We start from the raw sequence: 13,433 nt of genomic DNA, 5'->3' as shown, positions 1-13,433 counted from the left end.
AGAATACCTGTCTAATGAACTGCTGCTAAATCCATGAACATTATCACTGAATATTCGTATCCAAAGCAATAGGTTGGCAACTTTGTCGCATACCGTTTGTCTCGCATAAATGGACAGGAGGCGTTCACATGCATCAGGTATTATGTTTCCAGATTTGTTACAGTACAATTCAGCCTGTTTACTTTTTAAATATATAAAATTTTAAATATTGAATCCCTTAAAAAAACGAAGAAATATCATAACATTATTAACTTATTAGTGATGTAATACTAATATTTTGCTGCCATAATCAACCATCACCCACAAGCCATCATCTCTCTTCCCCTCATCCTCTCTTCCATTTCCCCATTTCATCATCCTTTTGCAGAGGTTCTGGAGTGGCGCTCCGGCGAACTCGGGCAAGCTCCGGCAGCACTGTACCACTGGTCAACTTGCAACCTCACTCTTTGATCTGATGCCATTGTCTACAACCTGAGTCCATCCCTATATATTTATTATAAATAAAATAAATATATAAGGATGTTGTATGCTTTGTGCCAAGTGGTACTGGCTTTCCTTGGAACATTAGTTCTGCGGGGCTATTGCTTTGGTTTTTATTGTGGTTCATGATCATGATGGTCAGAGATCTGGTTCTTTCACAGTTGGCTTACTTTGACTTTTTGACCAGTTGGCAGAAGTTCAATTTGGTGCCATTTCAGGTTGTGTGCTGTGGCTGGTCTGAGATACCAGAATCGCCTCGCTTTATTTCCCTCGGGTAGCCCTGTTACAGTTATATTTCTGTCTTGGACTGGTGCTATGGCTTTCCTGTCAGGCCTTCAAGCACCTTTTGAGCATCCTGAACTTCACCTCCATGATATACCTGCTGGGCCATGACTGGATGAAGGCATTTTGACAAATTTTGTTCATTAGGGATTATTTTACCTTCGCCAGAACTAGGGTTGAAGGTAGAGTTCCATGGCACACTCATCCTCCACTTAAGATGTTTATGGGTGTCATAACTTGGTCTGGACCTAGTATCCAGCTTTCATCAGACTCTTGTTGACAGGTGATCTCTTCACCGGTGGTGGAAGCTGTGGTGTGAAAATTTGCAGTAGTGTGGATGGCACTTAGTCATATCCATGTTCTGTAAGTCTCTGCATTTGGTTTTTATTCTAGGTTCTGAGGAATATCCACCATGTGAAAGGGTGAAAACTAGATTTTCTTGGTAAATGCACAAAAAAGTCATGGAAATAATAGTGTATACTTGATTTTTCTTAATGTTGCTTCAACCGCACTTCAAATACGTAACAATACATAACAGCACATTATTAAAAAGTTATTTGTGCCAAGAGAAAGCTATTTAAATGAAAACGAACCACATCATTTCATTTCGAGTTTGAAATTTTAATTTCTTTGAACTTACGACTTACAATATCATTATGTAACTTGTTTTCTCTTTTAACAGATTGATAGCTTCAAAGTTCAATTTGGCTCTGAGTAAGATGTCAGATGACATAAAGGAATTTTTACCGCTATGGGTCGTTTGTGATGGCAGTGATGCTCGGGTAATTATTTAACAATTGGATTTACTCTCAGGTCTGACTAAATTAAACGAGTAATAATTAAAATATATATATACTGTACAATAACAATTTTGCAAGTACAGTAGTGCTATACTGTATTCTACTTAGCTTTAAAATTACAGAATAACAGCTGTGTAATATTAAAGCTCATACAGCATGGTGGTTTCCTAGTTATACAAATCTGTACTGTATTACCTGACAGGTTACAAATTTGGATAAGATCTTCAGGTCATTTTGCTGCTGATTTGATGAAATCTGTTTACATTACATATTGCCATCAGACTAACAGTTCACTGCACGATTTGAAGTACTGTGTTTTATGATCATTTTCGGCTGTGTATACACACCCTGTAGTTTATCAAGATTGTAGTTTATCATATTTCATACCTCAATGAAATATGAATTAAAGGAGAGAATAAATCACAGTAAAATGCTGAAAATTAATAACTAAACCCCCACACACATGAAAAGAAGGGAAAGTGATGACAATGTGGTCTGCACACATGACTTGATGAGGGTTTAGGATAGACCAAATCATTATCTCTATCCCTTTTCATCGGTGTAGGTTGGGTTATGAATTGAAGTAGTGGTATATTGTACCTGTAATTTTTTTTTTTAAGTAAATTCTCTTTCATCAGGGAACACTCTTCATTGGATTACAGCGCTCTGAGGATAAAATGTCTCGCTCAATAGTTACATCATCAGGCTCGTATCAGGGCTTTGAAAATTTACCATCCTTGGATCATTTGAAGTTGCATCACACAGCAATTGGGCCAACAAAGAGGGTAAACTTTTTTGTTTTTATAAAACATGACTAATGCAAATAAACTCTTGTTTTTGTGGTAATTTCACTTTTTTTGGCACTGAAGTTCAAATAAGCTGAAGAAAATCCAATTTTCTCTTGAAATAAAATAATCCTAATGGATTGCTGTACTACCTAAAAACAAAATTCTGTAGAAACTGTAATTTGCTCTTATTACCATTCCGTAAATGCACTGTAGTAAGAAAATATTAATGATTTATAATACTGGAGAATATATTAGATTTACAGTATGCAATAGTGAGGGAATAATGTTTAGTGTGCATTCAAACACACATGGCTGCATGCAGAAAAATTGATTTCTGAGCAAGACTGAATGTTCCAGAATGAATGAATGTGACAAGATTTTTTATTTTTATTTTACCTTTCATATCGGAGTCCCTTCAATCTCTTATGAAGAAAAATAGAGCATGGGGTTCGACCATTCGGCTCCTTTCGGACTATTCTCCGGTGGTTTATTGCCTGAACCGTGGGGGTTCTCTTCGGTCCTTGCTTCTTTGGAGCTGGTCGCTTCTAGTAGCTCGTCTGCTGGCTTCTTGGGATTTGGCTCTCCGTGTGGTGTCCGAAGTCCTGGCGGATGGCCTGTCTCGGTTCATTTCCTTGTCCAAGGAATGAACGGTTGACACCGACTCCTTTCATTGACTCTACCGAATGTACAGACTCCTACATGTGGATCTCTTCGTGTTGCCGTGGTTTTGGCGTCTCCCCCATCTATGTGGCGCCCTTTCCCGACTGCGAGGCTGTCGCGGTGGATGCCTTTCAGCATGACTGGTCGAGGTGGGGTTTCTTGTACCCCTTCCTACCCCGGTCCAGCTGTTGCTTCAGGTTCTGGCTCAATTGGAGTCCTACCATGGGAGAGTAGTCCTCGTGGCCCCTTGCTGTTTCAGGCGCTGCTTGCTCGAAGTGCGAACTCAGGATGTTTTCTGCTGCTCTGCCTCTTCCAGCAGGTTGGCCTGGTCTGGTACACGGGTGGTTCAGTCTTCTCCGCCCTTTACATCTAGTCTTTTTGACACGGGTTTACCACCAATTGTATGGTGATCAAGTGGCTTCATTGATGGTGTCCCACCTGAGAGCTTCGTCTTGGCAACAGTATGAAGTTTCCTGGCGTTCTTTCCGCCATTTTCTCTCTTTGTAGCTTGTCTTCTATTTTTGTTCTGGTTTGTCTTGTCCTTTCTATCTGGGCTTTTTTATAACCATCATTTGATGCCTAATACTGTCGCCTCGTATTGTGTGGTGCTGGTGGAGCCGCTCCAGCTTGCATTCGAGGCTGATGTCACTTCAGCCTCATTCCGTAATCTTTCTCGTGCTTTGTTTCACCTCCGGTCTCCTCATGTGCCGCCTGAGCCATCTTGGTCCTTGGACAGGGTGCTCTCCTTATCTTTCCTCTCCTCGGTTTGTGGTGACCATTTCTGTTCAAGATTATGTTTTTAAGACTATTTCTGTTGGCATTGGCCTTTGAGGGTCGGGTCGGTGAGCTTCATGTTCTCCGGCACAGGGGTTTCTGCTCTTTCAGTCCTGGTGGTCAGTCTGTTTGGTTGCAGCCTTCTCCTTCTTTTCTGACAAAGAATGAGACAGCTGCTTTCCGGAGGGGTCCTTGGGTCATTGATGCTTGGTTGGTCAGGCTGGGCAGTGCATCATGTGTTGTTTCTGGTTGCGGTTCTTTGCCGTTATCTGCGTGCTTCATCTTTGGTAGCTAGGGATGCACTTTGGGTTGATCCGGTTTCCCTCATTTCCTGTTCCAGGGTTCGGGTCTCCCAGGTTATATGCAGGGTTAAGTCTAGCCAACCTGAGGTCTATCCTCGTGTTGGCTAGACACGAGGATAGACCTCAGTTTGTTTGCTGAGGATAGACCTCGGCAAACATTAGGAAGTTTGCTGCTTTAGCAGCATGTCCTGGGATGATATTTGGGCGTGGGGATTTATGAGGTTGAAAAGAGTCCTGGACACCCATTATTTGGTTAACGTTCCTGCTCCTGGGCGTTCCTGCGTTGCTTTGGGTCGCAGGTTGCAGCCAGTTGTCTTGACTTCGCGTTGAGGAGAGTGTGGCGGCCGCCTCCCAGGTAAGTCCCTCTTTTCCTTACCTTTGGTTATGTAGCTACAGGGAGCCGAAGGGGGCTCCCTACAGAAAACCAGCTTTAAATGTAATGAAAAGCCGTTTTTTTTGGGTGAGCCCCGGAGGCTCCCTGGCAACCCTCCCTCTGGTCGGTGGTTTTTCGCGTTGTTTGATGCTTAGCTTCTAACTAGAGTGTTGGGTAGCCAGTGCAGGGAAGTCCGAGGCTACCCCCTCCCCTTCTTGGGAAGGTCCGAAGCTACCCCTTCCCCCCTCTTAGGGAGGTCCGAAGCTACTCCTGCCTTCCTCTCGGGGAGGGGAAGGCTGTGCGGATGAGCAGCGCAGCAGTGGCGTGTGACGTTTGCTTGTTTACTTGAGATTGGAGGCAGTCTGCCTTTGTTCAGTTTTCTTTGTACTTTTCTTACCATGTGGGTTTTTGTTATGCCTACCTTTCTGGATGCCTAACCCCGGGTGATGGCAGATAAGGAAAAACCCTAACCACGGGGGTTTTCCAGTGCCATTGCTCCCTGCAACCTCTCTTAGGGGGCCAGGTTCTTGCTCATGGTCCCCAGTAGATTGAACTCCATTGAATAATGCCCCGGTCTAATATATCACATATTAGCCCGATAGCTCCAGGGAGCCTCCGAGGCTTACCCAGAAAATGGCGTTTCATTGCATTCAACGCTGGTTTTTATTCATTCCATTTTGCTCACCTTTGTTTTTCTGGGTAGATGTCTTCCTACCTCATGTGTGGTAAATAAGGTAAATGATAATGTGTGATAAAATAAATTCTTTATCCATAAGCACTCATTTATTTTGTATGCTTTACAACTTAAGGTCGAAAGTGCAGTGGAAGCAGTCTTCAATGTGCTGAACAGCGATGAGGATGACAAAGGATCAAGTTTGAGACTGATATGTAATTGGAAAAAGCCTCTCACTATTCTCTCTAATCCTGCTCCATATGCAAATACAACAGCAGTAAGTATTTACTGTCCCCCACTATTCATCAGACTGTTTTAAATTATTTTAGTTATTTACATGTATGCTTGCTTAGTTCAATTCCAAGTTTGTGTGATTCAATCATGTTCACCATAGTTAGGACAATATAGTATGTTGAGTGTAATTAAGTTTTGCTTTTTGGGCAGTCCCCAGTAGTTCCCCTCAGCCAGTGGCACAGGTGCCGCAAGGCCACATTCCGCTTATCAGGCTTATATGACTATTTCTGCTCGCCGTTGATAAGTACTATTCCAGTGATTGTATCGTCTCCTCAAAGGGAAGTGGAGTATGTGAGGATAAAGATCGACTTGCTATGAAGCCAAAACTCTTCTAACAAAGAAAGTTTCAAAATACAATACACTAAAAAAAATTAGAATTACATAAATTGCCGAACAAACAAGGAACACCAAAGCCATATTTAATTTGCCATCGCGCCCGTCACCACCTGGTGGCACCCAGCCCCACTTGGGGTCCCTGGAAGGTAAACCCTTGCTCTCTTTACTGACATTGTTCTTACACTTCGCTCTTGCTGGGACCTTTGTTTTGTCCATTTGGGTAAGGAGACTAACACTTCTTCAGTATTACTTGCAATCTGCACTATTTTGTACTTGCTTTGAAGTTCCCACCTCTGGCATCACTAGCAAAGAATGTTACCCACTGAAATTTTCTGTGTGGTTTTAGGTTATTCCTTTGGGGCAGCTTCTTTAGAGTTGACTCATGGCCCAGGTAATTGGGCCTAATTGCTGACATGAGGTCTGTTCAGGGAAGATGCAATAGTCTCTCCATAAGTGTTTTTGTTCAGGTTAAACTCGTGCAGGTGTTGGATTCTTACATCTTCGACGAGGTGTGCCAGGGAGCAGTATAAAGTAATTTTATATTTGTTTTTTGGTTCCTTGTCGCTTCTTTGTTGTGATAAATATGATGAGATTTGGTGTTTGTCAGCTGTTCATGCATACTCTCATGTTTGACTTTACTACTGTACCTCTAAACTTCGGTCAGTCTAGTTGAAGAGCCTTCCCGTTTCCCTGCTGTATCTGGGACATTTATTTACCTCCTATACCTGCTGGTTGGGTCATGATGAATTTCCTACTCACTCCAGAGCCCAACTTTATTGCTTGCAGCATTCTGGTTTGTGCCTCTGTGTTGTTTCAGTGATTGTGACTTGTGTTGCATGCAGGAATTCTTCTGATGGGTTCAGGGGGCCTTTTCACCCTCCAAAAAGCGACAAATATCATTACTAGACCTCGGTTTTGGCAAAACAGCCTTCACAGGTAGCAGCTTGTTTATAGGCTTCATTTTCAGTCCTTTGTAGACCTCATTCATTGCTTGAGAGGATACAGTAGCTTCAAGTAGATACCCCTCTCTTTATGATGATTTTGAGGCTTTAGTCTTTATTATATAAGCCAAATCAAAGTCTCCTGCTGCTTCTGGTGGTGCACCTGCTGGACTTGGCTTAAGTCTAATAATCGCCGAGCTTCCTCACCTCCACCACTGGTTAAGGCTTCGAAAAATCCCAAGTTTAAAGGCATACAAGTGTTGGCTTGTTGTTATGTATCGAAGGCATAAGTGCACCTGGTTCAATAGCTACTAGGCAGGGCTCTAAAGCTAGATTGTACTTCTCATAGACAACTAGGTTAACACCAAATCACCACAGTAACACAACACACACACACACACAACATGGAAGATCCTGTGTATCGAATTTACTCAGTTTCTATGATCGAGCCACAGAGATTTTACAGGAAAGAGATGGTTGGGTTGACTGCATCTATCTGGATCTAAAAAAAGGCTTTTGACAGAGTTCCACATAAGAGGTTGTTTTGGAAACTGGAACATATTGGAGCGGTGACATGTAAGCTTCTAACATGGATGAAAAATTTCCTAACTGATAGAAAAATGAGGGCCGTAATCAGAGGCAATGTATCGGATTGGAGGAATATCATAAGTGGAGTACCACAGGGTTCAGTTCTTTCACCAGTAATGTTCATTGTCTACATAAACGATCTACCAGATGGAATACAGAATTAATATGAACATGTTTGCTGATAATGCTCAGATAATAGGGAAGAGAAGAAACCTAGATGATTGTCATGCCCTTCAAGAAGACCTGGACAAAATAAGTATATTGAGCACCACTTGGCAACTGGAATTTAATGTGAATAAATGCCATGTTATGGAATGTGGAATTGGAGAACATAGACCCCACACAACCTATAAATTATGTGAGAAATCTTTAAAGAATTCTGACAAAGAAAGGGATCTAGGGGTGGTTCTAGATAGAAAACTGTCACCCGAGGACCACATTAAGAACATTGTGCGAGGAGCCTATGCTACACTTTCTAACTTCAAAATTGCTTTTAAATACATGGATGGTGAAATACTAAAGAAATTGTTCACGACTTTTGTAAGACCAAAGCTGGAATATGCAGTGGTTGTATGGTGCCGATATCTTAAGCATATCAACAAACTGGAAAATTTGCAAAGGCATGCCACTAAGTGGCTCCTAGAACTGAAGGACAAGAGCTACGAGGAGAGGTTAGAGGAATTAAATATGCAAAACTAGAAGATAGAAGAAAAAGAGGTGATCACTACGTACAAAATAGTAACAGGAATTGATAAAATTGATAGGGAAGAATTCCTGAGACCCGGAACTTCAAGAACAAGATGTCATAGATTTAAACTAATGAAACAAAGCTGCCAGAGAAATATAAGAAAATTCACTTTTGTAAACAGAGTGGTAGACGGTTGGATCTAGTTAATTGAGAAGGTGGAGGCCAAAACCGTCAGTAATTTGAAAGCGTTATATGAGAAAGAGTGCGGGGGAAGACGGGACACCACGAGCGTAGCTCTCATCCTGTAACTAAACTTAGGTAATTACACACAGCCCTCCACTAACCATATGCTCATCTGCTCACAACCCATAATCATTCCATCCTTCACTTATAATATTTGAATATACTCTTCTCTTATATGTACAAAGGGGAGGGAACATTTTTAAGATTATTATTATCTTTGTGAAACTGGCTACAATAAAAAAAAATCTTGTTAATGGCCTATACCTCATTATATGTACTCTACAGTACAATGTTAGAAAAAAAAGTTAGGTGGTTGAGTTGGAATTGATGTACAGTATTATCAGGAAGATGAAAATACAGTATTAAAATTTCCAGAGTTTACGAATAGTATGCAGTGATCCACGCAGTGCTGCCCACCAGATGTATAAAGAATTAAATATGCTGAGAGGATTTGTCTCTGGCATTGAATCAGGGGAGGTGGCCTGGTTCATTAGAGAAGGATCTGTAACTATAGCTCAGGAGATGGAAGAGGTCTTTGCTATCATCAGAGAAAAAGGTTTGAATTACTATATCCCAGATTTTCTTAAGTTTATTATTGATAGGTAAGGTTATAGATTTACTGTAATAGCCACTGTACAGATACAAAGCACATTGTTCCAGTTAAATATAAAGTATAACATATTAAAGAAACTACCATTTTGATTTAATTAATGTGCAGTATTAAATGTGTGTGATAATGCTTGGACATCAGTAAAATTTGAATATTGTATAGCTACATTTCAATATATTTATTATATTGCAGTGAGCTACACTTGCAATTTTATCAAAAGTCGATTATTTTCAATAAGTAGTGAAAAGTGATCAATTACTAATACTGTAGAGGGGAAAAAAATGCAATCATCAGTATAACTGTGAGACTGAGTGAGGGCATGTGATAAAGGGGACAGGCAGCCATTGTATGCATACATGTTTGGCTTATATCAAGGTCTCCCCCCCCCCCACCAGGATGCAACCCCATAACAAGTTGACTAATTCTTGGGTACCTACTTACTGCTAGGTGAACAGGGACATTAGGTGATAGGAAATGTGCCAAACCATTTCTATCCTGCCTGGGATTCGAACCCAGAATTCTCAATTGTGCGTTAAGAATGAAGCCGAGGTGGGTGAATTATGAACTAGTTGCTGGGCAATTGTCATGTCTTCTGTTAGTAAATGAATTTAGAAGCATGAATTGAATGTGTGTGTGTGTATTTGAGTGGATAGAGATTGAGGAAGTGTATTAAAGGAGAAAAATTTATTTCATTTTTGAAAAGAAAGAAAAGATAGAAAAATTGATAGTATCCTGTTAACAGTACAGAATAGCATACTGCAGTGTTGTTTAGGGGTAGGATATAGTATATTCAATGATGTTATACTTGGGTGTAGTTGATCACTTAATTGGGCCATGCATATAGTGTTTATAGCATGAAATCTGCAATAAAAATTACTTATTGTTTTACATATAAAGGTCAGCGGCAAAAGAAAGAGGATGATGACGGAATATCTGATTTTGACATGCTGATTAAGGGAACAGCTTTCAACAGACGACAGAATATGGACTTCACTGATCTCCTCTGGACAGTCCTTATTAGTAGGTTTTGTTATCATTAACTTTATTTAACTATTTTGTATTTGTTGTTTTTGTATATACTATACATGTTCTTTCTTTATAATGTTCCTTATATAAACCAAGGAAAATGTTGATCTTAATTTAAAATAAAAAAAAAACAAGTGTGCTATATCAGTTTAATATTTACATGGTGAAAAAATCTGGATTTTGAAAATACAGTACTGCACTGTTAAATCCAATGTTCAGGAATTTTCAGAATTTAATATTGTAATTTTTTATGCATGTCTTAGATGTTTGCAATAGAAGCAACATAAATTTAGATATTTTCAAATTTAGAAAAGTTGCAAATGGTTTGGAACTTTTTATAGGCAATCATTATCATCATTATGCTGTTTCTCTTTCATAGTGGGGAATCATCAGCCCAGAGGAACAAAAATTGCTCCCACATTCACAATAAAATACACATTATAAATCCACACACACACTAGCACCACCACACTTGCAAATTATCCACAGAAGCACGAGATGAGACCAGGTGTACGGTGCTACTTGTAACTTGTTATACACACCACAAACATCTTTATTTACTCAGATGTTTTCCACCCAGCTTTGTCTCTTTATCATATCCTTTGCCCTGTTCATGCTTGATCCACGCTACCTCTCTCACACTTGTCATATCCACCTGGACTGGACTTCCTCTTATCCTCAAATTCACTTAATAAATTCTTAATACACTGTAATAGTGCAAGTATTTTGCACTCTTTCATGTATAATTGTGGGTTATAATTGTGGGTGGGTGTGTGTGTGATTATGCATGTGTGCATCTTGGTGAGGAGCGAGATGGTACGAGTGAGTTGTTGACTAGCTTCAATTCCGCTGACACTGCAGGACTTAACAAGGAGGGCCTTGTGTACTGCAGGACCAGCCTGGGTCCTATAAGGGTTAGTTTTGCTTCTCAGTCCTTATTTGGACATGAGGAAGAGTACACAGCTTCCCCACGTTGGGGGTGGCTGGTAGATTCAGTTCGCAACCGCCTTGCACAGAGAGGTGACCAGCCAGTCTTCACACCCTGACGAGTGACACCCAGGCACCCTCAGGGTGCATCCATCTTAGTTGAGAAGGTGAGAGTTCAGTTATGCATTGTCTTAAACCAGAAGTGTGTGTTAGTGGTGACGAGCTAGTGGAGTCTCACCTTCTCAACTCAGATGGATGCACCCTGAGGGTGCCTGGGTGTCACCCATCAGGGTGTGAAGACTGGCTGGTCACCTTCTCTCTGTGCAAGGCGGTTGCTAACTGAATCTACCAGCCACCCCCAACGTGGGGAAGCTGTGTACTCTTCCTCATGCCCAAATAAGGACTGAGAAGCAAAACTAACCCTAATAGGACCCAGGCTGGTCCTGCAGTACACAAGGCCTTCCTTGTTAAGTACTGCCGTGTCAGCGGATTGAAGCTAGTCAACACCTCACTTGTACCATCTCGCTCCTCACCACACGCACACACGCATACACACACACACACCCACCCACAATTATAACTCACAATTATACATGAAAGAGTGCAAAATACTTGCACTGTTACAACACTATACTGCTCTTTCCAGCTGTGTTATTAAATGTAAATTTGTGAAAATTACAATGTTTAATACTTAAAACTAATAGGGTTTTATTATTACTTCTGAACAGAATGTGAGTCATTTCAAGAACTGAAGGAAAATCTAAGCTTGGTGTTCAATGCTGTAGCATCTGGGGAGATTCGCCCACAGATACACGTTCGCAACAGTACACAGGTAAAACAGTTAATGTTGGGTTACTTAGATAAGACTGTTTAGTTAGGGAAGTGGTTATGGCCACTGATATAGGTGAGTACAGTAAGGACATTTAAAAGCAAATTCGAACTTAGAAAGATTATTTCCAACATTTGACATTCTGAATTTTTTTTCCTGACAGATATGGCCTGACTGATGCTCAGGATGGTAGAAGATTTTTTATTAGGTTGATGAGGATAATTCCAAAGGAATCTCAGTATCTTGATACGTATAATTGTTGAGTTATCTATTGTTTATATTTTGCTGCTATACAAGAGCAACAAGTTGTAGTGAGCATAACTTTGCTCTTAACCCTTACACTGCTCAGGGGTCCTTGGGACATTTACACCCCTGTGCGCACGAAAAAAAAAAAATCAAAAATTTTTTTTTCGTCTTCTAAACATGTTAATTTGTGTCCCCTGAGCATGGAAAAAAAAAAAAATCGTAGGTGACATATTTTGGGCGCAATTGACCGAGGAAGTCTGGCAAAAAGTGGGCGTTGACAGAGCGGTCGTCAGACCCGGTCAGCGTCACCCGCGTTGACAGATGGGAGTTGCCACAAAGATATTATTACCTAATTGTTTCAATGTCTCCGATTGATTTTTTCTTAGTTTTTTTGCAGTAATATTATTCAATAGTGTGTATTGTAATATATTTATATAATAAAAGTGGTTAATAATCGCTATACTCAAAAGTATGATGTGCATATTAGTGATTCAATTATTATGTTTATAAAACTATAAACAAATAGTTTTGCTGCTATTACACTCTATACACAGGTTATATATAAGTATTGGCATGTTTTGGTCACCATAACGAACCACTAAGTTGGTATTGAGAGTCGAAAAGCAACGAAGAGTTACTGCCACACACCAGCCAGCCACTCGCTGCCACTCCCTCAACACACGCACTAAACTTTCTCCCCCAACAATACCATTTGTGGTGTTATTACACTATATACAGACGTTATATATAAGTATGTATATATTTTGTTCACCACAACTGTACAGCTAAGCTGATATAGTTAGTTCAGGCACTAAGAGTCGTCGCTATACACAGATGGCGGCTGGCGGCTCCCTCACTCTTTCAAGGTCACACGCACTAAACTTTCTCCCCCAACAATACCTTTTGCAGTGTTATTACCCTATATACACATATTATATATAAATATCTACATGTTTTATACACCGTAACTGTACACCTAAGCTTGTAGTGCGCCCAAAGAGCATAGTGGCCACCCTCTAAACAGCTAGACAAATCGTGCAGACGACGTCACCTCCGTCACCCATATGGCTCCTCCCAGCATAATCCTTTTGCTGTTATTACACTAATACACACATTATATATAAGTATCTACATTTGTGTTCACCATAGAGAACCACTGACCTGGTATGGTGAATGCAAACAATAACAGGTGGCCACACAGTCAGTAAACGATGCTGTCTCCCTCCGTCTCTCAGCATCACTCCTCCCACAGCGCTAATTATTACAACAATCCTGCTATTATCACAACCCTGGTTATTTATATCACAGTCATGGGTCATCTGTAATATTGTCATCGCTAAATAATAACAATTATATATTTATTTTGACATTTTTCGGCGATGCTGTGGTCACAAGCTGAACATCAATGCTGTTCGCTCATGCTGCGTGCGCCGGCCTTGGTTGCTCCAACAGTACTGTGCCTCTCACACCTGAGAATATTGCCCATGATTTTTTTTTTAAATTGCATCTGTTTACAAGAGCCCTGAGGAAGCTACTGTGAACCCCGTGTAGCCGCGGGTCATTTGAATCAGGC

General features: G+C 40.6%; 1 protein-coding gene across 1 annotated transcript in view; it reads left to right on the top strand.

Moving 5' to 3' along the window:
- Nucleotides 1-13,433, top strand: part of Zwilch (zwilch kinetochore protein) — a 32,051-nt gene that overhangs the window by 8,350 nt on the left and 10,268 nt on the right. The window contains exons 5-10 of the mRNA XM_045768976.2: nucleotides 1,445-1,544; nucleotides 2,201-2,347; nucleotides 5,269-5,409; nucleotides 8,598-8,778; nucleotides 9,730-9,852; nucleotides 11,514-11,617. Of these exons, the coding sequence (XP_045624932.1) occupies nucleotides 1,445-1,544; nucleotides 2,201-2,347; nucleotides 5,269-5,409; nucleotides 8,598-8,778; nucleotides 9,730-9,852; nucleotides 11,514-11,617 (796 nt within the window). The remainder of the gene's footprint in view (nucleotides 1-1,444; nucleotides 1,545-2,200; nucleotides 2,348-5,268; nucleotides 5,410-8,597; nucleotides 8,779-9,729; nucleotides 9,853-11,513; nucleotides 11,618-13,433) is intronic.

This window comes from Procambarus clarkii, chromosome 51, assembly GCF_040958095.1.
Source record: "Procambarus clarkii isolate CNS0578487 chromosome 51, FALCON_Pclarkii_2.0, whole genome shotgun sequence".
Lineage (NCBI taxonomy): Eukaryota > Metazoa > Arthropoda > Malacostraca > Decapoda > Cambaridae > Procambarus > Procambarus clarkii.
The sequence above is the reverse complement of the archived record's forward strand: the minus strand, read 5'-3'. Positions and strand labels throughout refer to the sequence as shown.